This window comes from Arvicola amphibius, chromosome 5 (genome assembly GCF_903992535.2).
Source record: "Arvicola amphibius chromosome 5, mArvAmp1.2, whole genome shotgun sequence".
NCBI classification, from domain to species: Eukaryota; Metazoa; Chordata; class Mammalia; order Rodentia; family Cricetidae; genus Arvicola; species Arvicola amphibius.
In genome coordinates, this window is record NC_052051.1 from 108,274,097 (window position 1) to 108,301,151 (window position 27,055).

At 38.1% G+C, this 27,055-nt stretch overlaps 1 protein-coding gene across 1 annotated transcript in view; it reads right to left on the reverse strand.

The window, feature by feature from the left end:
* Positions 1-203: 203 nt before the first annotated feature.
* Positions 204-27,055, reverse strand: part of Rit2 (Ras like without CAAX 2) — a 321,744-nt gene continuing 294,892 nt past the window's right edge. The window contains exon 5 of the mRNA XM_038331534.1: positions 204-431. Coding sequence (XP_038187462.1) covers positions 204-431 — 228 coding nt within the window. The remainder of the gene's footprint in view (positions 432-27,055) is intronic.

The window sequence follows — 27,055 nt, forward strand, 5'->3', positions numbered from 1 at the left end:
AAAGAGCATTATCCAGTTGATTGACAAAATCTATCCAGCTGTTAAAGGCAAAATAAAACTATCTCAAGACACACAGTTATAGAAGTCTAATTTTTGCCTGCAGGTAGATATTGAGAGTGGGGGAGCAGGAAGGCAGGGAGGGAGAGGAACAATTGCCTGGTTGATAAAATCCAGAGAGATGGGATGGGCACAGAAGCGAAGTGTCATGTCATGGTTTCTCTCTTCTTCTTCAGCGAGGCTTTTATCTTCTTCCACAGGCTGTCCTTCCTTTTTAATTTCTTTTCCATCGAGGACAGCATGGATTCCTTCCTGCGAATTTCTCGCACTAAGCCTTGAAAAGCATCATCAATACCGAATCGGAGGGCTGCAGAGGTCTCAAAGAAGGCACAGTTGTATTCTCGAGCAAGATTCTTGCCTTCTTCTGTAGAGACCTAGGGAGGAAAATAAACAAAGAATATTAAGAAGAGAGGGGAGGCTTTTCTTAAAAAAAAAATACTTTCCTCACTCTGGTGTCTGGGTTTCAACTTTATGAACAAAGGTAAAATGTGATGTTTGATTGTGAAAAAGTTCTAGACTTTCTGGACTTGAAGGACAAATGAGAAATCTGAATCCCACACAGGAAAAGTCAGTATAACTCAAGGCCAGTTCTTTAAATATCAAAACCTGCCTGGAAGCTCAGTGGTCAATTGGCTAGTTCCACCCTAAGTCCCACCTTAACTGTTTTTTGATTTGCAACTATAGATAATTGAAGTGATCTTTTGGTGTCTGCATCCTCTTCTTTTACACGAAAGAGTATCACTGACATCATAGATGGTTTTTTCGGGTCTTGGCATTATCTACAGAATGACTGTGCTGGGAACACTTCAAGTGCTTAAGTGGTGATTCTTACATAATTCAGAGCTCTCATCTAACAATGCATGATGGACTTTCAAAAACAACTTTCTGATGAAGGAATCAGTAATAAAAACACGATCACTGTGGTAAATTAGCCTTTCTCCAGCTTCAAACTTTACACATGATCCATGGTGTTTAACATGTGAAGAGTAAATGCAGTTTTTATGCTAGACCAGCAGACACAGAGTCCTGAATGCTGTGACTTAGCTTCATCGCTGTTTGCCAAAGCATAAGATTTGGAAAAGCCTGAATTTTTTCTTAGAACTGAGGTTAAAATTGTGACTGTCACAGAGGGGAAAAGAGGGGAAAGCATTCTCCACTTCCACTGTTCATCTGGGTCACACACTTCAGTATCCCAGAGGTAGGAAACACTGCAATAAGAAGAGAGTGACAGGCTGTCCCGATGAAGACAAGTTGTTGCTTCATTATGCCTGTTGGTCTGGCCACCAGGTGTGAACTGAGTTGCCAGCCTAATCCTTCCCCACACCAGACATTCCCGTAATGCTGCATCACAGAGTCAGCTCCATCTCTACAGAATAGCCCCATCATTCACTGAATTCCATTTTCCGTCCTTTCGTGGACTTCTGTACTTTGTCTTTCCTCAAGCTTGTGTTTTGCTTCAGTTGCTACATAAAATGGTTTTGATTTTTAAACTGACATCCTTCCAAAGGCAGCAGGACTCAAATAACCATTCTGGTCCCAACGGTCTCAATTTTTTTCTCGATGTGTGCAAATCAGATATGTGGTGTCCTTCTATTATAACTCTATTGATCAAAAAGACATCTTGTCATTTGGAGAAATAAATCTCTTAAGTAATTCATGCTTCTTGCCTCAATAGAAAGTTTTAGTGTGGAAGAGGATGTTTATACTATAGCCTGTTAAGAAGCAATTAATATTGCATTCTTTTCTAAACCCGCCTAGGGCACCCTCAGGACAGACTTTGCATAGCCATTGCAGAATGTGAGAATGTAGTGTTCACTGCAGTCTAGACCTGAAACACAGTGCTGATTTAGTGCAGATCTGAGTATTGAATTGTATCATCCTATTAAAACACATAAAAGCTGGCAGGGTAGATGATAGAAACTCACTTCTTTACAAATGCTACGCTCTTCTAAGAAACCCATGGAACTGTCCCTTTATAGCTAGCTCTGTTCTCTTTAGTATAATTGGGCAACTTCCAGTGACTTGGAAAGATCTTACCCAAAATAGGAATGAACAGCTTTGGGCCAACAGCCCTTTTCCTCCGGAGCGTTTTTTCCTCCCTACTATTTCATGGCTTGAACCATTAAATCCCTGGATTCTTTAAGAATAGATCTGAATTCACCTTCTCATTTAGCTTCTCTAGGATCACGAATTATAGGCTCAATGTCCTTTATTTATGGCTAGAAACTATTTATTAGTGAGTACATCCCATGTTCATCTTTTGGGGTCTGGGTTGTCTCACTCAGGATAATGCTTTCTATTTCCATCCATTTGCATGCAAAATTCAAGATGTCATTGTTTTCTACCGCTGAGTAGTACTCTATAATTTGTGATCCTAGAGAAGATAAATAAGAAGGTGAACCCAACGAAAAACATATAGTTATCCTCCTGGATATTGGAAGGAGACAAGATTGCCGGGCAAAAATTGGGAACTTGGGGGTGGTGTGGGATGGGGCTAAGGGGAGATGGGGAGAAAAAAGTGTGAAGGGGAGGATGGGGAGAGCTTGGGGGAATGGGATGGTTGGGATAAAAGAAGGGTGGATATGGGAGCAGGGAAATATATATCGTAATTAAGGGAGCCATTTTAGGGTTGGCAAGAGACTTTACTCTAGAGGGGTTCCCAGGTGTCCAGGGAGATATCCCCAGATAGTTCCTTGGGCAGCAGAGGAGAGGGAGCCTGAAATGGCCCGATCCTATACCCATACTAATGAATATCTTGCATATCACCATAGAACCTTCATCTGGTGATAGATGGAGATAGAGACAGAGACCCACATTGGAGCACCGGACTGAGCTCCCAAGGTCCAAATGAGGAGCAGAAGGAGGGAGAACATGAGCAAGGAAGTCAGGACCGCAAGGGGTGCACCCACCCACTGAGATGGTGGGGCTGATCTAATGGGAGCTCACCAAGGCCAGCTGGACTGGTACTGAAAAAGCATGGAATAAAACCAGACTCCCTGAACATGGGAGACAATGAGGGCTGCTGAGAAACCAAGGATAATGGCACTGGGTTTTGATCTTACTGCATGTACTGGCTTTGGAGGGGCCTAGACTGTTTGGATCCTCACCTTCCTAGACCTGGATGGAGGGCAGAGGACCGTGGACTTCACAGGGCAAGGAACCCTTACTGCTCTTCGGACTGGAGAGGGAGAGGGAGGAGAGTGGGGGAAGAGGGAGAGAAATGGGAGGTGGGGAAGAGGAGGGGAGGAGGCAGAAATTTTTAATAATAACAATAATAATAATAAATACTAAAATAAAAAGAATAGATCTGGATATGCAAAAGTCTGCATGCACTTCTAAACTACATTTTCTTTAAAGAATAAGTGTTAGAAGAACTCCCTCCCTAAGGTCCATTCAGAGCTTTGCTCAGGCATGATAGTCTGTGTTCCTCCATTGGCCCCACTTACCCATTTCCATTTCTGCTGTCATATGAATAAAAAAAAGAACCCCATGATTTGTTCTTTTCACATGGAGGAATTCAGTGATTCTGAGTTGTCTGGGTGCTGTAGGCTATTTCCTGAACAGCTGTATGTGAAGATGAAGGCAGACCCAGAAGAATCTATTAAGCAGTTTGAGGATGAGTCATTTTGGTTGAATTCATCAGCATCATAGAACTTATCTGTACTGCTAGAGTTAGAGAACTCTGGGACTGTATTTGGACAGAGGAGTTAGGCTGCTGCTAGGTGGTGACTTCCCACTGCCTGTCTTATTTGATGTTACAATCTGGTGATGTCCCAAGGTAGCTAATGCAGCTCCAACAAGTAGAGAAGATAGATGTGCTCTGACTCATATGACTAAGAAGGTTTGAAGGCAAGAGTCTGGGAAGGTGTTGAGCTAATCACAGATTCCCAGGGATGAGGTTCATATGTTGTATCTATAGGATTAATAGCACTTATGATTCCACTATGCGCTGCCTCGCATCATTCTGCTCTTCTGCAACCTGCAGCAGCAGAGTGCTGAGTTTAGTTGACTCTAAGACGCTATTCCCTGTGTCCTTGAGTTTCCCCCTTCTTTCTGTTTGCCATCTTAACAATTTGAAACTTGGCATTAAAACTCTATCCAAATTTTAGATAATGTTTAGACAGCCATGCTGAAATGAACAGGAGCCTCAATTCATGAATTTGAGATGAGAGCAAGGGGAAGTTTTGAGGGAGGAAATGGAGGGGGAATGATGCAATTATACTTTCAAACATTTAAACAATTATTTTAAGAAATTAAAGAAGAGTTTTACAAAAGATTAATAGAAGCATCAGACTCTGTAAGCTTCTTATCAAAATCTTGAACACTAAGAACAAGACCTGATTCCAAATGTCTTTAAACTGCCTACAGGAGATCCTGTACCCCAACTCCTTACACACAGAAGAACCTTTCTCCCACCTCTTGCACACTGGACAGCTCTTTCCCCATCGCTTACACACAGGAGAGCCCCTTCTCCCACCCCTTACACACAGGAGAGCCCCTTCCCCCACCCCTTACACACAGGGCAGCCCCTCTCCTCACTCCTAACAGTCCTCTTCTGGCATACACTCCAACCTGGAGTGCAGTACCTGTGATACCTGCATCTATGTTTTTTTTTTTTTATAGAAACTTTACTTTAAAAAAAGGCTTGCCAATTAACAAAACATCACACACTGAAATTAACTAGACTCAAAGTGTATGTAATTCAAAGAACATCTTCTATACAATTAGAATTGGCATCTGGAATGAAAGCCATGGAGCTTCACATTAAATCGTACATTTTCAGTATCAAAAGTGCTTTGTGAACAGGTTTTCTGTTTTCTTTACTCTCCTGCATGTGCACCACATTGTAATGAATGAGGCTTAAACTTACATGAAAAAAAAGCTGATATAAGACATAAACACCAGATAAAGGGGACACTATAATAAAGAACATTACTAGAATATAAGGGAAATGTTTTATAATGATAAATTCAATCCACTGGAAAAAAATAATATAAGTATAAACTTGTTTCAACTAAAAAAAACTGATATTACTAAAATCCACAATGTTATATGAGATTCTTAACATACAGCTCTTGGCAGTTGAAAGAACAGGCAGAAAAAGTCAGTAAGAATATAGATTTGAACAAAGCAATGGAAATAGTTGATATAACTTTCAAGCATTTGGTGTTATACCCAGTGCCACAAATAGTTGTGCTATTTTCAAGTAAGCATCAGATTCCATGCTAAACCAGGACTGAAAATATGTCAATGAATAAACATCACAGCATATTCCCAAACAAATGAAACTGAGCTAGAAATCAGTAGGAAGGATAACTAAGAAATCTCCAATTGAAAATATTGTGAAAAATATACTTCCATTTAAGCAAAGTGAAATTACATGAAAATTAGAAAATGTTTGGAACTGAATTATGAAATGAAATGTAACATGAAAAATTGTATGATCATCTAAATCCATCCTCGTATGATGTTCATATCAGTGTATTCATGCTTTGGAGAAGTATAAATAGGTAAGTGTAATGACTGAAGTATCTACTCAACAAATTATATCTATGGGACATACTTTAAGCACTAAGCATGTAGTAGAATATTGAACAATGACAGAGACCCCAGATAAAGATCAGCATGTCAGTAGGGTTGTGATGTGTTCTTGGGGTGACACCCCAAATGGGTAGTAAGATGAAGGTGCTGTCGTTGGTTCCCTGACACAAAATTCACTGTGAGTAATTTAAAATTTTTATTAATTCCTTCAGAATATTTTTGAGAAAAATATATGGGAGTTGTTTCTTCTAGAAAATAAAGGCAATTTGGGCAGGAGGAGACAAAATGGAATAGAGAAGTCTATAGTTAAGTTGACACGTTTTATACCCTTAAATTTATGTCACTATATATGTGGCTATCATATATTTTCATATATGCGTTCTTTGTTTACACATATTTATGAAATGCTTTATAATTATAAAAATGTAAGAATCACAAGTAAATCGTTACAAAATTCAAAATTTGTTTACAAGTCAATGTAAATAAAATCACACACCAAAACAAACCAAACCAAAAATTCTAAATAACCAAAAGGTCTTCTGTTTAGTTAAAACTGGCATTCAAAATTGTAACCATGAAGCTTATGTTAAATTTTAAGCTTTCAGTTGCAACAGGCTTACTTTTGGGCCACCAGCCAGTTCTCAAATCATGACATAGACATTTCTTATTAGTTTTGATTGCTCGATCTTATCTTATACTTTTGCCACTGGGTCTTATAACTTAATTCAACCTGTTTCTCTTCATCTACATTTTGCCTTAGGGTTTTTTTACCTTTCTTTCATTCTGTATGGCCTATTTTTCCTGCTTCCTCTGTGTCTGGCTGGTTAACTGCTGCCTGGACGGCTGGCCATGGGCATCTCCCTCTCTTCCTCCCTCATTCTCTCTTCTCTCCTTCTCTCCTCTCTACTTATTCTCTCTGCCTACCAGCCCCAACTATCCCTCTACCCCCTAACTATTGCACGTTCAGCTTTGATTCGACCAATCAAGTGCCTCATGCAGACAAAGCAAAACATCTTTCCATTGCTAAACAAATGCAACATAAACAAATGTAACACATCTTTACATCTTTGAAAATGCAGCATAAACAAATGCTACATCTTTGCTTAGTTAAAGTAATATTCCACAACTTTCAGTATTGAGTATATTTTATTTACAGTTTTCTACAATAAATTTTATAAAAATTTTTAAGTCTATTGCAAAACTCAAGTTCATCTAAAATAAAAAAAAGAAAACACACTCCATACACAGATTCTTGTTAGATTGAGCAAAACAGCACCGTAAATGGGACTGCATGTTTGTATAGACTAAAGTAAACTCAAACTTTCCTGTTTTGATCACTCAGCCAGTGATGCAGAAATGGTATGCCTTCCACTTATAAATAAACATCTACCCTTTCATTAGTTACTAAACCATGAATTCTGAGAGATCTAATTGAGTCTCACAGTAATTTCCACATTAATTATAGTAAAAGCTAAGTGAAAATTAAATACTAACATATGTATCTTTTCTTATACATAGTTCTAAAATTCTAAGTAGATCCATGACCTGAAAAAGGAAAATTAAAGTGAATAGAAAAGGAAATTAAAGTGAAGACATGCTTTAAAAATTTCCATGTTTCAGTCATGTTCATTTATCAAAATTATTAAACCATATATTCATCATCCCTACCTTCAAGCTTTACATATTTGTATTATAAATGTATTGGAGAAAGATATCCCAAACATATCTGAAGAAAAATTCCATCAAATATTGTGGTTCCATATTTAGTAATTATGAGCAGTGTGAAGGTGGTAATTATGGTCGCAGTGTTACTGGAAATAACAGGGAACTTTCCATTTAGTAACTGTGATCAGTTTTTGTCAGAACCCAAGAAGAGACAAGCAACAGCTTCCCTGTTTTAACCCAAAGAACACAGAGGCACTTTCCTGATATATCATCTGCTAGAAGAAAGGATATTTTGTCTTACAAGTAAATTTTAGAAATCACAGCACTGGTGAGGAGAATGAATGCTGTGTTTTGAGGGCAGGGGGGCAAGAATTGGTGAACAAAATTGGTGTCAAGGAACAAAATAAAGTTCACCAAAAAAAAAAAAAAAGACAAGGTGTAAGACCTAAGGTGCCATCAGGAAGCCTCGGGGAGATGACCGGGGAAATAAATGAGGAAATCGCTTCATGTAAGTAATAGAAGATTTCAAAACCTAGGGGAGCCATGCTCCGTCAGCTAGAGGAGGCCTTGGCACATGGCTGGGAGGCGGACAGAATGGAGGAGGGCTGGCGCCAGATGGGCCAGCTGCTGGTGCACACGGGAACAGAGATCTGCTGACTCTAGGAACTTCCTGGCTCTTTACATCTGTTTAACTTTCCATATTAGCTTAGTGAATGTAAAATAGAATTTAATAGATTAAGTGATAGTGAAGGTTATTATGGTAATGGTAGCGCCTAGTAAGCTTCATAACTCTTAATAGCACAAAAGGAAACTGGTCCCAACTACTGCGATTGCTAATGTTGAACAGACAGGTGACTCGGTTTCTTCAAGCAGAAGCACTGTAGAAAAGTATCTCCTGGCTGTGTGGAGTGACCCCAGAATTGTGTGTGTGTGTGTGTGTGTGTGTGTGTGTGTGTTGTCTGTTGTCTGTTTCCCTCCACCTTTATCTAGTGAGCTACTAAATAATTTCCCTTTTCATCCCACATCATCAATGCATCAGGAATCAGACTTTTCTGAGTAAGTAGGAACTAAACATCTTATATTTCAGTTTGAAAACAAATCAGCCCAAATCATAGATTTCTCTGTTTTCCTTAGTAACATTCAAGTTTCCAGAAATTTATTTCACCTCTTATTTATTAGTGCTTTGTCTGCATGTGCTTACATGCATCTTGAGTGTGACCAGTGCCTATGGAGACCAGAAAGCATATCACATACCCTGAAATAGGGTGACAGTTCATTGTGTGGCACACTGTCTGATGGAATCCCTACCTCGGTCCTCTGAAAAAGAAGCAAGTGTTCTTAAGTGTTAATCAATATTGCCAGCCCTTTGTTTGAACAATTCCAGTGGCCTTGTAGCTTTTCATAACCGGATCCAATGAAAGTGGTTTTAATAAATTTAACCTGATTTTTTATTTGATTTTATCTGAGACTTTCATTTTGATATTTTCTATTCCATCCAAACCATCTTGTTGTTTCTATTCTTCCTTAAAAGTTGTTATCCACAAGGGAAACAAGTGGTCCCATACATAGTTTGTTTGTCTCTATGTGTCTTTGAAGGATGACTTGGTTCCAGGACCTGCATAAATATTAAAATATGATTCTCAAAGTCCATTTTTAGGGAATAGTAATGAGAAAAAGTCTACTTGTTCAGAATAAGTATGCTTCCATACCCACTGTTACTCCTCTAAGTAATAATATCCAATTCTATCCTGTACGATGTGTCTGTCCACGTGTCTCCTACCCACTTGCCTGCCCAGCTGCTTGCCACTGGGAAACTGCACCTTCCGGGGACTCAGTGTCGCAGGGATCAGCCCAGCACCACATGGTTGGGCCCAGCCCAGCACCAGCAACTCTCTCACTGTAAAAATATGTTTTTGCCTAAGGCCCCTTCTGATTGGTTAATGAAAAGCTAAATGGCCAATAGCTAGACAGGAAAGAATAGGTGGGACTTCCGGGCAGAGTGAGAGAAACTGGGAGGAAGAATCTAGGCTTACAATTTCACCAGCTGACTTGAACAAGTCGATCATGCCATACTGTAGAAAGGTAAAAGTCATGTGACAAACCATAGATCAAGAAAAGCAGGTTAAATTTAAATTATAAAAGTTAATGGGACAAGCCTAAACAATTAATAAGAAGTTTCCATGTTGATATTTGGAGTCTTGTGATCTAAAGACAGTCTGACAAGAAACAATAAAGTTTGCTAGACATCATTACCAGGAAGCGTACAAGAAGTGGTTTCTCATGACATCAAGCCTTTTAGTCACACTACTATCCCCTCCTTCACTCCCAGCACAGATTCCAGGCCCAGAGTGACCCTCCTGCCTTTAGGTGTCTCAAGTATCATTTCCTGTTTGTCATGTGCTCCTCCAAGCTTCCCTGTTGCCTGATTACTTCATGTCACCTAAGTAAACATCTCATTTTCAGAGGGATCTTCATGAACATTCCTGAAATGTTCATTCCACTGCCTCATTTCTTCCTGGGCACTTGACTGCTTTCAGAGATAACTTTATAGATTTATCAATATGTTTATTCTCTGTCACTCTGTGATACATAGAAGCCTAGTTATTCCCTACAAGGTCATTTTATTGTTATCTTAGTCACCACTGTACCTCATCCCATCCTCACGAAGACACTTGTAAGCAGGACATATTTACAGAATGACACCTAAGCTGTGTGACTACAGCTAAAATCACAACTGAAAGAGGAGCTCGTTTTTCAGCAATGGGCCGCTTGGAAAACTAAGAGGAAACTTCAGTGACTACCACCAGTCCAGGAAACTGTGATGTCATTACAAGTGTGTCCTCCAATTTCATTTTAATGGTTCTCAACTCTCTCTAAAAATAAAAAGTAGAGCCTCAACCTGGGACCTAAATTGAAAGCAACAATTATCTAGGTAGATAAGGGGAGAGGGTCAGGGAAAGGACTAACAACAGGAAAGAAGAAGGGAACTTTGTTGGGTACTAGGAAGGGAGCAAACAAGAACAACACAAATTAGTGTGAGTGCCAAAGATGTTTAGCACCTGCTGAATTTTTTTGAACCCATCTGAGAAATTTAAAAAAAAATTTTTGTTATTTTTTGTAGGCATACACTGTGCAAAATGATGCATTGGGCTTTCTCCTGGTGCTCCAGAGTGATATTGATTGAAGCAGGACATAATAAATTAAATGGAGTAGCCAGGGCTTCTGAGGCCCAGAATGGTAATGGCTCCAGGGTAACGGTTTGGGACTGTTTTGTAAGGAGACATTTGAAGTCTCCAAGGCCTTATGCTTTTCACATAAAAGAACTGTGCAATGCTGGGGGAAAGGTTGCCATGGCAGCCAATAGTTATTACAAAGGGAAAGAAGTGAAGGTTAATGCTAAATATTTTGCTAACAATGACGATGTCCAGTTTTTTCTTTAAAATTTTCCTCTAAAGATTTAAAAAGCTATTGCTAAAATTATAAATCAATAGACTTGGTCAGCAAATGTTCTCTTAATGTAGCAATATATATATGTATATATATATGAGAAGAGGTATGCATATATGTTCATATGTGCTATATTTCTTTATACCATACATATTAAATATATACATTCAATAAAGAAATGAGTACATTTAATATGTATTAAATCAATGGCTTGTTGAAACCTTCAGTAAATTAATATGAATAGGTCAGTTTTCCAAGGGTTCACAGAAAGTATTCCTTACGCATCAAAAATATTTAATAGCTAATTTATTACATTAATAAATTTGTGTTGCTCAAAATATAAAGAAGGAAATTATACTACTAATAACACATATAACTATTATAATTAAGTAATAAATTGTGTGACTGTGTAATGTCTACTCCCTGCAGAATACAAGACAGGAGAGCAAGGAACACTGAGTTTTCTATAAAACCTGAGCACTTTGCAGATAGAACAGTGCAAAACAAGTATCCTTACTATCCTTTCCCTGAAAGGTTGCATAAGTGGTCAGAAAGATGACCAAGGAGGAACCAACCGACCTTTATGACAGTGACTCCCATGAGTTAGAAAATTCAGAAGTTGCAATTGTATTTGAATTGATGAAGATTTTAAGTTTTTACAAAATGGCCATGCAATCAATTTCAAGCATCACAAATACATATTTATTTGTAATTTTGTGGCAGAAGATGTGCCCTGAAAACATCCCTAGACAGCATGAAAGAAACACAGGGTTACCATGCTTGCTTGAGTGGAGTCTACAGATCAAAGTGGCAGATGACCCTCAGAGGTTCAAAGGAAGTCTCTGGGATTCACAATTCTCTCACAGATTGGTCATACTCACTATTGGCCTATGTGTCATTTTGGGTCATATTTAGAAAAGGCAGGCTGTGAAAAGGAGTTTGAAATTGAACCAAGCAAGTCTAATGCCTTTCAATCTTGGGATGTATGGAAGATAGAAATGGACTGCTGCTCATTCTGTGACCTTATACACAGAGATTTGAGAATAGTTTGAATGAGCTATATGCCTGTGCCTGCTGACACCACTGCAAATTTACGGCTCAAGCTCAGCAGAGCCATTGATGCTCTTGTCAGTCATTTTACTTGTAAGTAGCTGGAATCCTTTTCTATGTCTCATTTAGTTTTTCAGAATCTACACTTCTTGCCTTACATCTCTGACCTCATCCTCATTTTCAGGAGATCCTCACCCTCTTATTTCAGCTTAGGGAAGAAATATAAACACCCAGAGCTAACAGCTTGAAAATTGCAGCCTGGCATCTGAAAATTCATCTTTGTTATTATAATCTTGTCTTATGCCTTTCATTCAGCCATGGAGGAAGGGAGGCTGATTTCTGTCAAGCGGAGAACCTCCATCTGAGTGTCAAAGCTCTTTGATATCTACTTTAGTTCTGCACCATTTGGTACCCTTTCAAGTTCAACATTTTCATTCCTGTCTCTGGTAGCTTTGCTCTACAATTAAAAAGAAGCACACATTTCAGCCTAGTTCAGTTCTGGTTACTCTCATATGCCTGTCATTCCACTCACCATCAAAGCTGATTAATGAGGAAAATAGGTTTTTGAAGTTACAATCAAAAGGATGAGTCTGGAAAAGTTATGGGGAAAAGAGTGTTCAATTTCAAAACAAAATAATTTGTCTATTGTGCTGGCTTCCCTTAGTCAGGTCTGGTTAGAATATCAGTCCTAACAGCCTATGGTATTGTTCTCCTCATAGCATGACTTGGAAAAGCATAAAATCCGTTCTCGTTGACAATCTTCACATGCTTCCGTGACATTTTACCACATGCAAAACTCCCCATTGAGTTCATAATTTCTGTATTTCTTAATTTTATAAGCTCTTTCTGGTTATCATCCTCAATATTCTTTCTAAATTCCCTGATGCCTCAATCGTCACTCATTCTTCTTATAATATGCACCCAGTATTCTACCTATGACCTTCATTGCTTCTTTTCTCTCTTGACATTTTCTCCTTGTACAGCTTTGGTCAGTTTAATACATAAAGTCATCCTCAGAATGTTCACAAGTTTCAGACTAATGACTTCAAGTCTTGCCTCATAGTTCAAGTATAAAATCACATCTGCAACCTTTAGATGAGGAATCCCTGTGGAAGTTCCCACAATTCCTTCAGTATGCCCAGTGATCAAATGGGATTCTTTGAAATACTTGTTCAATCTCCATCTACTGCATGTCTAATCAAATCAGTCCTTCTTTTGTCTAGAGACTTTATAAAATTAATGCAAACATTTTGAGTTCCAATTAATTAATTCTGTGATTCCTCATTGTCAGAAGTGTCATGGAGAACATTTAATAATTATATAAAATGATGTCATTTTCTTTATAGCTATGAATATAGGCACAACCATTTTGCTTCTAAAACTTCAATTCCCTCTTCTTTAAAACAAGTCCAATGATAGTAAATAATAGCACTTCTTTCAGACATTTTTTTTTTTTTTTTTTTTTTTTTTTGGTTTTTCGAGACAGGGTTTCTCTGTAGCTTTGGAGCCTGTCCTGGAACTAGCTCTTGTAGACCAGGCTGGTCTCGAACTCACAGAGATCCGCCTGCCTCTGTCTCCCGAGTGCTGGGATTAAAGGTGTGCGCCACCGCCGCCCGGCCAGACATTTCTTATATAGATTATAGAATATTATGTAATAACATAGTGAGTAACCTTCTTAAGGGCTCCAAACTTTTTAATAGATAAGCACTGGAGTCATTTAGACCCATGAAGAGCAAACAGCACAATTTGGCTGATGATATTAAAAGGTTCTAGAATTCTGTTGTAATGGTGTGTTCAATGTGACGGGGCACAAATAGCTGAAATTGCTGGCAAATACTCTTCTTGTTATTTCTGTAAGGGCTTTTTCCCCGAGAGGGGATTGACATTCAGAAGAGTAGACAAAGGAAGATTGTGCTCACTTATGTGCTTGAGAAGCCGTTCCATCCATTAAAAGCCTAAGCTGAGTGACAAGACATAGAAGGTGGGTGTTTCTAGACTGAGAGGGAAAGCACGCAAATTCTCCCGCTTCACGACATCAACATTTCTGCCTTGCAGGATTTGACTTCAAACTACCACCAACTCCCTTGGTTTAAAGTCTTTTGTTTTGGACAGGAATTATATTCTGACTGTCTAGGATACTCAGCTTAAAATAGAAAAATGGAGCTGGGCAGTGGTGGTGCATGCCTTTAATCCCAGCACTTGAAAGGCAGGCAAAGGCAGGCAAATCACTGTAAGTTCGAGGCCAGCCTGGTCTACAAGAGCTAGTTACAGGACAGGTTCCAAAGCCACAGAAAATCCCTGCCTCAAAAAACCAAATTAATTAATTAATTAGTTAATCAATTAATTAATTAATTAAATGAGATAAAAAGTGGTGAATCAGCCTTCATAATTGCATGAGTCATGCTCTTATAACTTATAACGTCCCTCTCATTTTATGTCCTGGTTTCATAAAGAGCTCTACTAGAACCTAAGTGCAAAAGGATGAAGGGATGCAATGGCAATTTCTTTAGGATCTCTCTCAAATCACCAAGACAGTTCTCTTGTTTTTCACATGTTTGCAATGGCTAACTAGTTTCTACAAGCAAGTACTTGATTAACAGTCTCTCTGTAAAATGAATGTTTCTGTCAAGGTTCTTTATACTCAATGTCAAGATAATTTGAATTTCTGAGCTATTCCCCTGTGTCTCATGATCGAGTTTACCTCATATAACTTATATAAGCTAAAAGAACAAAAAGATGCCAACATCCCCCCAAATCCTGCAGTTCTTTAACATTGGAGTTGGCACCTGAGATTATTTTTGTGCCACCTCATTTCCCCGCTTTTCTCTGAGCATAAAGACAATGAAGCAGACGATATGGTGCTGGCACAGGTGCATCTGAGTGAAGAGAAAAGCAGGGGAAATATGCTGCTGATGTCTGGGAGGAGAGGATGCCTCCTGCTGGGAGAACTGCTGATGCCAGGCATCTAGATATGGGATTTCTGCTATGAAATCCAAAGTTGTATTTTTAAAATTGTATCCTTTAGTCGTTCCCTTCCTCTTGGACTTGGACTATTCATGCAGATTCGAGTGGTTGCATACATGACAGTTTATAACTGCAGAAAGAGACCTTGTGTGGCCTGAGAAACTTCTTCCATTTGTTTCTTCCTTAGCCCAGTTGCTTGAGCACTCCCCAGGTGAGGAGAGTGGCCCGCCTCAGTGAGTGGGTACAAAGCATGCCAGCATACAGCAACCGTTCCTGACAAGTCTATTACAAAGCAGCAAACGGAAACTGTTCAAGTCTATGGCACCTGTTCCACTTCTGGATTCCCGTCATGTCAGAGTACCTGACAACATTCACTATCACTGGAAGGACTTGTCAGCCTGCTGACTTTATCTGTGCTAATCCTCTGTGGAGGAAGTTGAGAACACAGGCTGTGTTAGTTTGAACAGCCTGACCTACTGAGATACAAACAGGAAGATACTTTGTTCAGTGAATGATCTCTGAAATCCATGGGCCTGAGTTCTATGCCATATCCTGTCAATTGCTAATTAAGTGATGCAATTAATTTACTCAGTATCACCAAGACTGTGTTCTCACCTTAAAAAGGGAACAATAAGAAAAATAATGAAGACAATAAACTTGCTTATATTGTTTTGAATGCAAAAATACTCAGGACATTTTATTTCTTTATTCACAATAGTGCACTTGATGAACTCATCTCAACATATAACTTATGAATTCTGACATGAGTGAAAAGTCTGATTCTCATCTGCATGATGGGGCAGATGGATTTCTATTATTAGATAATCCAACAGAGTTGGATCTATTATCAAGTCTGTATTCAGAACTATTGAATATTATGTTGGGTATATTTTACTAAATGAGGCAATAACATATTGTGGTATAAACACCAATCCTCTGTGAAAAAATAATAGTAAGTATTTGATGTTGCTTCTACTCCAACTATTGACATGTTAGTATTTTTTAAAAAGAAAATCTCTCCATACCTGTCAGTCTTTTCTTGAGTCAGCCTTCTTTTCACTCCCGTCTCAAGGAGCCAAACCAACAACATCTGATGCTATCCATTACCCATCCTCTGTTGTCAACACTATAGATACTAAAAACTGTGCTCACAGTCTTTTCTGGACATATGATTTGTGTTCTTAATGTGCCTGTTAGTAAGTGCATCCCGTTCTCTGTAGGAAGAAATTTTCTTTCTGAAAGGACACACTGTCTTTTCTCTTACCCCACATCTCCCTGGTAACAGATGTTCCCTTTCCTCTCCAGACAGCACTTCTCTGAGGTATAAATGGTCATAGCCAGATCTTTTGCATTCATAGAACTCAACCATTGAAACATTTTTTGCACTTGCTCATTAAATTAAAGTCACAAATAAACCATGGGAGTTGCTCTCTCCTCTGCAAATTGTGCAAAGGATTGCTAGGAAGCGTTTCTACAATCTTTACTTTACCAAGTAGTCACGGAATCTGAAAGAAATGTGGGGTATCTTCATAAAAAATTAAAATGAAAGCTAATTTACCATACTAATTTGTAATGCAACCTTATTTAGTGCCTAGTATTTGTTAGCTGATCTGAAAGATTTTAGAGTCTATTTTATCTAGTTATTTGAAAAGCCATTATTGTCTTAATATTTAGGGCCATACAGTCCAGCCTCTATCAGTAAGCTTCCTGGAGTCTAAATTTTCTTCTCAATGGGGGTCGTGGTAGCTATTAATTTTGTCATTAGTTTCTTCTGCTGATGCATTGGGATGTATAATCAAAGCATTTGCAAATTAGTTGGATGAATATTGTGCAATTATGGAAGCAATTAATATTTTGGTTGTATCAAAAGAGAAAATGACTTTCAAGAATCTAATATCCAGAAATATATGCTTCTACTTAAGGCATGAGTATACAGAAAATAGTGCTCATCTACAACAAGTGTACAGAGAACAGTGACCAAGTTGTCACTGTTCAGAGAAAAGTGACTAAGCTGTGACTGACCAGACAATAATGCCTAAGCTGTCCCTGCTCATTTCAGAATAGCAATGCAAAATACTTGATTTATGAAGAATTAAAGACAATAAACCTTAACTGAGAACGTGTCTTCATCTTCTCAGAGACCAGCTGACTAGCAGCTTCTTTTCATGCGAAAGGAAATATTTACTGTCTCCAAAGATATTTTACAGCATTAAAATTCTGTTTGTGGCTTTTGCAAACATCCCCTGGTAAATTACAAGCAGTATTAAAAGGAGTTCTGACAGCAAGGGGAGAAATTGATGGATGACCTGCCATATTTAAGACAGCCGACTTTCTGCTAAGGTCTGCCCTCACGCACCAGAAGGACAAAATCAAAATACAAGGTCTGGGGAAAAAAGGGCTGCAGAAGAACAAAGCTTGTCAACATCAGAGATCTTTAGCTCTAGCCTAAGGGAAGGACTATCATTCAGGTATATATACATAAATAGACACATAGAGGCTCATGTTCATAATTGCCTTCCATATAGACATATACATGTTATGTTATGTATACTAGTAATTATTCATGACACAGTAATTATATACACATACACATAACCTCATGGGGACAAAGTAATTATTCTGTTCCCCTGCTTATCATTATATAAAATTTTTGCTTCTCACTCTCAGTAACTTATTTAGTTAAAATAGTATGTTTATCATTAAAATGAGCATTTCAGGATGAAAATGGTATCAACCAAGGTGCAATTAGGTGTGGAGTTGTTATTAGCAAAATTATCTGAATCTAGATCACAGAGAATCAAGAACTTGTTTCAAGGTAGCCTAGCAATAAATTGCCCTATGAGTACAAGAGTCTTCCAAATACCAGATATTAGGAGTTCAAGGTTTCCATGGATACCTCAACCTGGAACACGTGAAATGATAGCTCTTCAGGTCTCTTTGGATAAGCATTCTGGACAGAAGACTTGGTGGAATCCAGCCTAATTAGTTACCAGAGGGAAGAAATCATATCATCTAACTGCTTCCAAAGATCACTTTAATTAAGGACCAAGAGAGATGAAGTGATTGAATTGTGGGGACAGATAAGTTTAAAGCCAGGGGGTCATCATTACTGCAGTCCAACTGAAACATCTGTAGTTATCCAAATCAGAAATTTCCAGGTTTCTGTTTTCATGAATAAGCTTCTTTTGAAAGTTGAAAATGGAATGTGTTGGGATATTTCAAATGTTACACATCTATAATTTTTGCTTATATAGAAGACTTCCTATTTTTTGAAGTGATTGTCCTTATTTTCTCTTGGAAAAGATAACCTTTTACATTTATAAGCTCAATGGATTCTGGAGTCTCTCTGACTCCAGGCTTTATGTACCTACTCCTGACTATTGACAGGTTTTTTTTCCAAATGTTGATGATCTACATAGGAGCTAAAGAGACTGATGCCTCCTTCTTGAAACAGCCATGCTGTTGGGAGGAAATGTTTCTAGAATGCACCTAGGAATAAAGTCAACAGAAATGTAAGGAAAATAAAAAAAGGAATACTCTGATTCTGTGGTTAGAGGGTCTAAACCTAGTTAGGGGTAAAGGAAACAAAGTTGGAGTCCCTCGTTATTGGAGTCAATGCATTTATTTTCTGTTACTTTCATCTTTGTTTAAAAGCATGAAATTCTGTAACAGTGGAATATCCCACTAATATTGTTTCAGCTTTCAGGTGATATGGGACTTCCCTCTGTAAGGTGTGATTACCATTAATGAATAAAAAACTGCTTTGAGCCTATAGCAGAGCAGGGTGGGGCAGAGCAGAGCTAAGCAGGGAGAACTGGACTGAGTGTCTGGGAGAAAGAAGGGCAGAGTCAGAAAGAAGCAATGGAGTTGTTGGAGACAGATACCAGTTGGAATCTTGCCAGTAAGCCACAGCCACACGCATACACAAATTAATAGAAATGAGTTAAATTAATATAAGAGTTGGCCAATAAGAAGCTAGAACTAATGGGCCAAGCAGTGATTTAATTAACACAGTTCTGTGTGATTATTTCAGGTCTAAGCTAGCTGAGTGGCTGGGAATGACAAGCGGCCCCTTGCAACATTTGGGAGTAGAACATCATGATTAAACACTTCCTAGGATGCATTTCCCATTCTCTGGGGTTTTGACTATTGTGGAACTTACTAAGAAAAAAAAACCACAGCTAGGCATCTCGAGGGAAGGCTCAATGGACAAGACTAATATGCAGGCATGAGAGACTGTGTTAGGGACACTCATAGGGTAAAAATGGTCACATAGGCCTGTAACCCAATCCAGTGAGGTATGAAAAGTGTATTTACAAATATCTAGGGGTCGCATTCCTAAGCCTAGCTCCAGATTCATTAAAACACCCAATCTAAAAGGAGGATGTTGGAGAATGATATAAAGGGCACCGATGCCCTTCTCCGACATCTACATTTGGGCAAACACAGGCATAAGTAGCCACTAACACACAATTGCACAGACACTCCACATATACCATACTCATACATATGTACACTTTCACTTATTCACCTAGAGACGCAGACATCTAAACACAAAAACATGTATATGTCACTCACCTGTATACACACACACACAAACACACACAGTGAGAGCCTTGTTTTTGGAACTAGACATTCACATTTTACATTATATTTCAAATTTAAGACTGACTATGTGTCATCTGAAACATAAATGTTTGGAAATGGGATGATGAATGTAGAATAAAAGGAGGGGAGGACCAGAATTTCGAGGAATACTTGTTGGATGGACCCGGTATGATAAAAAATAAGTGAACTTTCTATCTAGCGATATAGAGGTCACTTCCAAACACCAAGAGAACAGTGGTAAATGGATGAATAAGAGGAGAAAATGGAACTTCCTCAAGGGATCTCTATCACCAGGAGCTATAGGGCTGCCTAGACACTAACAATACCTCATTTAGCACACAAAGGCCGGATCACTATTAACAATAAAGATAAAGTTGCAGAGACTCATGAGCAGCTAGAGCAATCAAAGAGGTCACAGTGGGCTAGAACCAGACCTTCCCCTATAGGTATAACTGGTATAGGCCTTTCTGCAAATGCCTGCTTGTTGTTGAACATCAAGAGTAATTAACATTTTTCGAGGATAAAGTAGAAAGAGAGAGAGAGGGAGAGGTGGGAGAGGAGAGAGAGACAGAAAGAGAGAGAAAGTAAAAAAGAGAGAGTTTTGATTACAAGGCAAGGGACAGAGTGAGATGAGGACACACAGTTCTTCCCTTTGCAGGAGCTTCATCCTAGTTTGGTGGTATCTCAGCACAAACTCATAAAGAGAAGACCCTGAGCTGGGCAACAAAAAGCAGTAACACTTACATGTGCTTAAATATTTACCAGACACAATTTATACTTCAAATATGAACAATATGACTATGCAAAGAATCACATTGATCTTTTAAGTGGAGCAAGGATAAGAAAGATTGACACATGGCTTTTCTTAACCTTTTTAAAAATGGCTTTCGGTCCCCGTATGATGCATTGATGTAACATTTATGGTCTGTCCAAAGAGATATAAAATATCTACACAGTCAAGTCATTGAGCAGCGTTGTCAAAAGCAAATCAAAACTTCTTGAGTTACAAAGAAAAGAACTAATTTTAATACTAGATAGTGAAGATAAGTTTTATGTTATCCACTTAAAGGATTTAGGATTTTCATATTTAAGTGATTTAATATAGGTAACACAGAAAGTTGACAATAGGACCCCTTGTTTTCTCATAACATATCCACTAACTAAAAGTACCCTAAATGACATGATAATTGTTTCTTCTTCTTATGCAATGCTGCCTATCAATCAGTCTTTTTGTGAAGCACAAATTTGTTTATTATCCCTGATTGGAGAGTTTTGGAATTTGGAATGTTCCACCCAAAATTTGCCCTCTATTCCAAAAATGAGTCTTCACTTAATAACCATGTGAAAATCTCCCTCAGTAGAATCCTGAATCCTCATAGCTTCTGTTTGTTTATATATATATATATGTGATCAAGATTTCTTGAAGGATCTGCATTGTGCTTCTGACCATGTGACACAAAACATATGCATATTGGACTTTCTCTCACAGATCTTAACACAGCGGTACTAAATAATTTTCTGAGCAATGCCATTTCCAACTACACCTTTATTTCAACATTCATGCTCCTGCTTCTGGCATCCTAAATACTTTGAGTATCTCAAATGACTATCTTTCATTGTAATAAGATCATGATTAAGAAGCTTGGACCAGGAAGCTCAGATCCCATCCCCTTAGAAATTGATGGAGATCGGGATAATTAGAAACAATGGTCATCATAATCTTTGGAAATCTCTACAGGTTTTGTTTTCATACACCAGTTTCACTGAGACTATGGAGAGCCCACAGCCTGGGAAAGATCAGAAAAGAAATGCAGATAAGCCCTAGTCTAGATTGAGGAAGTGTGCCTGTCAATGAGAGTCATGGCCTTAAGCATTATTTAAAAATCTGTTTCTTTGCATCCTAAGCATGTATGAATCTAAGGAAAAGTGAAATTATTTTAAATCTTCTTCTGTGAGAAGCAAAGGCTACATATTGGTGTTTTCTTGATAAATATTCATGCACACGTAGATAAAGTGAAAAATGTTGGTGTTCCTGATATTTATAAACTGGTCGTAAAGTTTGAGGCTGAACTGATGTCTCCAAATCACTGAGAAAATCATATTGAAAGGAAAATATTCCAGACCAAAAGCAATGGAATAGAGGTTTTCGTATATGCTTGGAATAAATGATAGACACAGAGAAGTTACATGGGAGTAATATAGGCAAAGTCATGAGTGCTCTCTGTTTCCTTCCTAGATCTTGGTGATGATGAACTGAAGACTGACAGCAGCAGGCTTCAAGAGCTGTCCCATAGAGATTCACAGACTGATAATCTAGAATATGATAAAAATGAATTTACTGAAAATTTTTAGAAACTGTAGATTATACTAGTATAGGACCAGAAGAGGTAATGGAATAAGATCAGAATCAGGAGTTCTGAAGGTATTGCTATAAAAATTGCATAGGTTTAAAGATGGGAGAAGAGGAATGTTCTGTACTGATACACCTGGGTGAACATTTGTTACTCGTCAAGAAGAGACAAAATTACACAATGAGGTTTAGGGTCAAGGAAACCCAGAGGGCATTGTTGGAAATATTGAGGTCTGGGAGGGAACTGAGGAGGAATCTAGCTTTTTGGGAAGAAGATAAGATTGGCTGAATGGAGTTCATTGACAACATTCTTACTCTCATTTAGATAATAACCTGTCCCTCTGATTTCTCACAGATTTTAGGAACATTACTCCCCACTCTGATGTTTTATTCTATGGAATTATATCTATGGAAGATACCATTGATAAAAATGGGTATTTCAAGCCTTACCCCATTGAAGAAGCTGGTTTTCTCCTAAAATCACATCTTTAATTAAAGTCGGTATTAAATAACCAGGAATGTTGAAACTTTTTTGAACATTTGAACATTAAATCCTATACATGTAAGCTAGTTATGTCAGTTTAACCTTTAATATGCAGTCGTTAAAATGTATTTTTGGTTCATATGAACTGTGAGAACTCTATTATAAAATGAAATATAATGTGTGTGCAAAAAATGTATTTTATAAGATGACGATCAAAAAATACTAATAGAACACTGTCTCCTTTCAGCTGGTCTACTCTTGTTACTAAACCATTCTTGCAAATTTTTCTACCCTACAACAGCCATCAGAACTTTGTCATTGCATGCTCTTGAACTTCTGCTGGCAGTTGCTAAAACTACATTGGAAAAGCAAGAACAACCACAGAGGACTCACACCCTCTAAAATGCTATCACTGAGCCCTGAAAATCTATGGATCTGGACAGCTCCCTTACATAATCAGAATTAGAACTAGACTGATATACTCATTTCTTCTTTTATAAAGCTACTGGAAAAAAACTACTAAAAACCGAGCTACCTGAGTTGACGACCTCCTATCTATTACAAGAAGAGATTATTCATTTAACCCTTAGAAAGCAGACTGTCATTCATATCTTCTCCTCTTTAATCAGCTATGTCAGAAGTTATTTTATAAGCAGTGAAGAAGATGCTCATCTGATCTCTAATGATTACTTACCTGTGAATGCCTATTCAACTAGAAGTAAGCAGTATTTTTTTATTCCATGTAAAATTACCCTTAACTTAAACCTGACACTGAAGAGAAATGGGTTCAGTGATAGAAAGATAGTGAGTGCTTCATTTTAGATACATTTTGAAGGAAAAAATACAATCAAATTTATTTGTGATCATTCTCATCTAGTACCTCCCTCAAAGACTAATGTTTCTCTAGAAATTCTCATCAACTCCATCTCTTCCATCATATCCACTGCCTACCTCCCTTTCCTTAAGTCTGAGATGCCAAAGTTTGTTGAAATTAAAACATTTCAAATGTTTAAGACTAGATAGTGTGAACCAAAGTTCAGGGGTAGGGTATATTTAGTTAAAGATTCACAAGTCTAACTGATTAGAACTTTGTACTTGTGAAGAGTTGGGATGTAGATCCAAATTATCTTCAGCTATATTTAGCCTCATGAATTTATTCACTACTCATGTCTGCGCCTAACCTAACATCCTTTTCACTGTCACACAAAAACATTTGATATATATTAACTTAATAGACATATTGCTTATAGTAACCAAGAAGATATGAATGCCATACAATAGCATCTGAAATCTGTAAAAGAAAATTTCCCCACTTTTCTATAGCCTACTAGGTGAAATCCCACCAATGTATTTTTAAAATATCTTGACTCATGACTATTTTGTTTCATAATTGTAAATACTTTATGAAATTGACTTTAGACTATATTATTTGGGGCAATGTGAATTTGTGTTCCCAAGACACCATTATTCATATTTGGATGAAAAGAAAATAGATCCCCCCTCTGAAAACTAGCTTTCACAATACAAGAAGCCACCATACAAGCTTCCAAAAGATGGGAGGCAGTCAATAGAACAACACAGCTATGATGCCTAAGAGCCATATTAAGGAACAGCACAGCAAGAAAACCCTAAGGGTACAGAAGTGGCACACATAACTTCAAGGTTACCAACTGTTCTCTAATTGGGCTTAAGATCCACTTAAAAAGAGGGATACCATGCCTCATACTAGAAACCTCACAACGAATCAGTGTTAGTGAAATCATGGTTATTGGAAGAGAATCTACAAATACTAAACAAGCATAATCCCTAACAACCATCTATAAACTCATGCTTTTATGCCTACAGATAAGTGGAGCCTCATCTTCCCTTCTCAGTGAAACAAATAGAAACCACAACAAATCAAAAGGCAGAGTTATGGACCTTGTCCCACTAATATACATACAAAACATTCCAACACCTAAGGCTCAAGCAACATTGAAGAATATGAAAAGCTTATGAGAGTCAAAGGATCAGGGAGTTTCCTGTGAGATTGTATTTCCCAGTAACATAAGAAGCTATACCCATGAAGTCCCACCAACATGATAGCCTAAATATGGACTGAACAGAGAGCACACCAATGAACATGCCAAACTACCTACAAAGAAGTACAGGCAACTGAATAAAGCTAGGTACAAGAGAGGTGTCACATCCTAGGGAAAGTACATCAAATGGCTGTGCACTTTCTGATATGGTCATCCCTGAAAGCATACACACAAGTAATATCATTATGAACTCAACAGCTTATATTGGGGATATATATGTATATAAAATTTTATGTGTGCATGCAATAACAATTAATGAAAAATGAGGCAATGAATTTGATGGAGAATGAGTGGGTTACATGGGAGAGTTTGGAGGAAAGAAAGGGAAGCAAGAAATGGAATTAGAACACATCTCTAGAGGGGTTTCCCGGGTTTCCAGGGAGACGCCCCCAGCTAGTTCCTTGGGCAGCTGAGGAGAGGGAGCCTGAAAAGGCCAGTTCCTATAGCCATACTGATGAATTTCTTGCATATCACCATAGAACCTCCACCTGGTGATAGATGAAGAAAATGACTGAGCCCCACATTGGAGCACCAGACTGAGCTCCCAAGGTCCTGACGAGGAGCAGAAGGAGGGAGAACATGAGAAAGAAAGTCAGGACCATGAGGGGTGCGTTCACTCATGGAGACGGTGGGACAAAACTAACGGGAGATCACCAACTCCAGTTGGAATGGGTCTGATGGAACATGAGACCAAACGGGACTCTGAATGTGACCGACAGTGGAGGTTGACTGAGAAGCCAAGGACAATGGCGCTGGGCTTTGATTCTTCTGCATGGATGGGCTCTGTGGGAGCCTTGTCAGCTTGGTTGATCACCTTCCTGTACCTGGGGGGAGTTGGGAGGACCTTGGTCTTAACATAGAGTAGGGAACCCTGATGGCTCCTTGGCCTAGAGAGGGAGGGAGGGGGGATATGGGTGGAGGGGAGGAGGAGGGAAGGTGATGGAAATTTTTAAATATAAAAAAACCATAAAAAAATAGAAAGCAAAAAAAAAAAAAAAAAGATCTTCGTCCCATGCACAGGCTTCAGGAGTTGGGACTGGAACATCTTTAGAAGTTATTACTCAACCTACTTCAGTCATAAGCCATGAATCTCCATACCAGCAAAGCACTGAGCATGTGGGAAAGAGGCATCAAGCAAGTGTAAAACTGAGCCCGTAGAGCTAGGAAAGCAAATAATTGTGGACTCCGTGCTTCTGATTATCCTCCGCAGTACAGAGCACACCCATGTTCAGTATTCACTGATAAGCCTTGGATCCATTTTCTTTCCTAAATGGCATTTATTATGTTCACTAATTATAATATCAAACCTACTCACAGAAGAAATTTTGGAAACTGTAGGAAATAAGAATCTTCTATGTTATTTGATAAATAATAATTTGATACATAAAAAAGGAATTCCAGAAGTAGAACCAGCAACTAGTTGACAGAAAATAGCCATAGAGAGTACAGAGAAGCCAGGAAAGTGGAGAGAGAGAGAGAGAGAGAGAGAGAGAGAGAGAGAGAGAGAGAGAGAGAGAGAGAGAGATGCACAGGAAGGAGTAGGGGGGGACTTGGAGTTTCATGGTCTTTTTGGTTTGGGATGGCTGGAGAGGTGCTCTCTTAATAACATACTACCAAATAAAATCCCCAGTACCAAAAAAAAAAAAATTTAAAAAGTGAAAAAAGGAAAGTATCATTTCTATGCATGCTTAATTTTTTCTCAAAATTAAGTATACATTTTTCTTTAAAAAGAAAGGAAGAAACTGCTGTCTCTTGTAACCTATGGATCAAGAGCATTGTTTTGAATCAGCAATAGAAAGTTTCTTAGTTTATGTATTTTTTCTTAGTATTTTGCAGATGTCTAGTACTCTTGAGTACTTCTGACTACAGGCAAAAACAGCATGCACATGCAGTGCTGAAATGCATTTGACTGCTTGTCAGTCAGAGCTGAAATTTGATTTCACTCTGAACAGGAGATAGGTTATGATTTATTAAAATCATTTACTCACTGCCTTATCGTGAATTCTTCTTTATTTCCTCCATAACTTCTCTTTCCCTCCAGTCTTAATTGAGCTAACACACATTGTACAAGAAGCAGTTTCACTGAACTTTTCTCATTTTCAAAAGTAAGTTTAATGTATGACATCTTGTTTTCATATTCACCAAGGCTGCCTGAATGGCCACATACACTGGGGAAAATTCAGAGAAGCTTCTTCCTGTCCATGCATTTCTGACTCACTTTTGGTTAAAGTATTTGCATTAAAAAGCTGAAAGTATTTCACTGTTCTTTGATGATGTAAATCTTCCACAACTAAGAAATAATAATCTACAGGACTTGGGGGACATCCATTTAATGTGCACCCATCTTTATTGAGTGATGAATGGTCAAAGAAGGAATAAATAACAAATAAATGTATAAATAACTTCCTGGAACTAAATAAGAATAAAAACATAACAGCAAATCCTCTGGGATATATTGAAAACAATATTATAAGAGAAGTTTATTGTTCTTAGTGCCTATGCTGAAAAATAGCTTAAAAATGCAGCTCTAAAGTTAAAAAACAAGGAAAAAAAATCCAAATGTAGTAAAAAAAAAACTACATAGAAAAAAAAAACAAATCTAAACAAATCCAAACTTAACCCAATTAAGAAAAACTGCTAACAGGTGTGTCCAGCTGCTTTTTTTTAATTAATTCAGATTTCATAAAAACTGACAACCAAAAATGTTCATCATAATATATGTGCTAAAACCACACTGCCTCTCTCTCTCAAGCCACTAGCTAATATAAATACTTAAATGTCCCCCATCTCTTTTGATATTGGGATAAT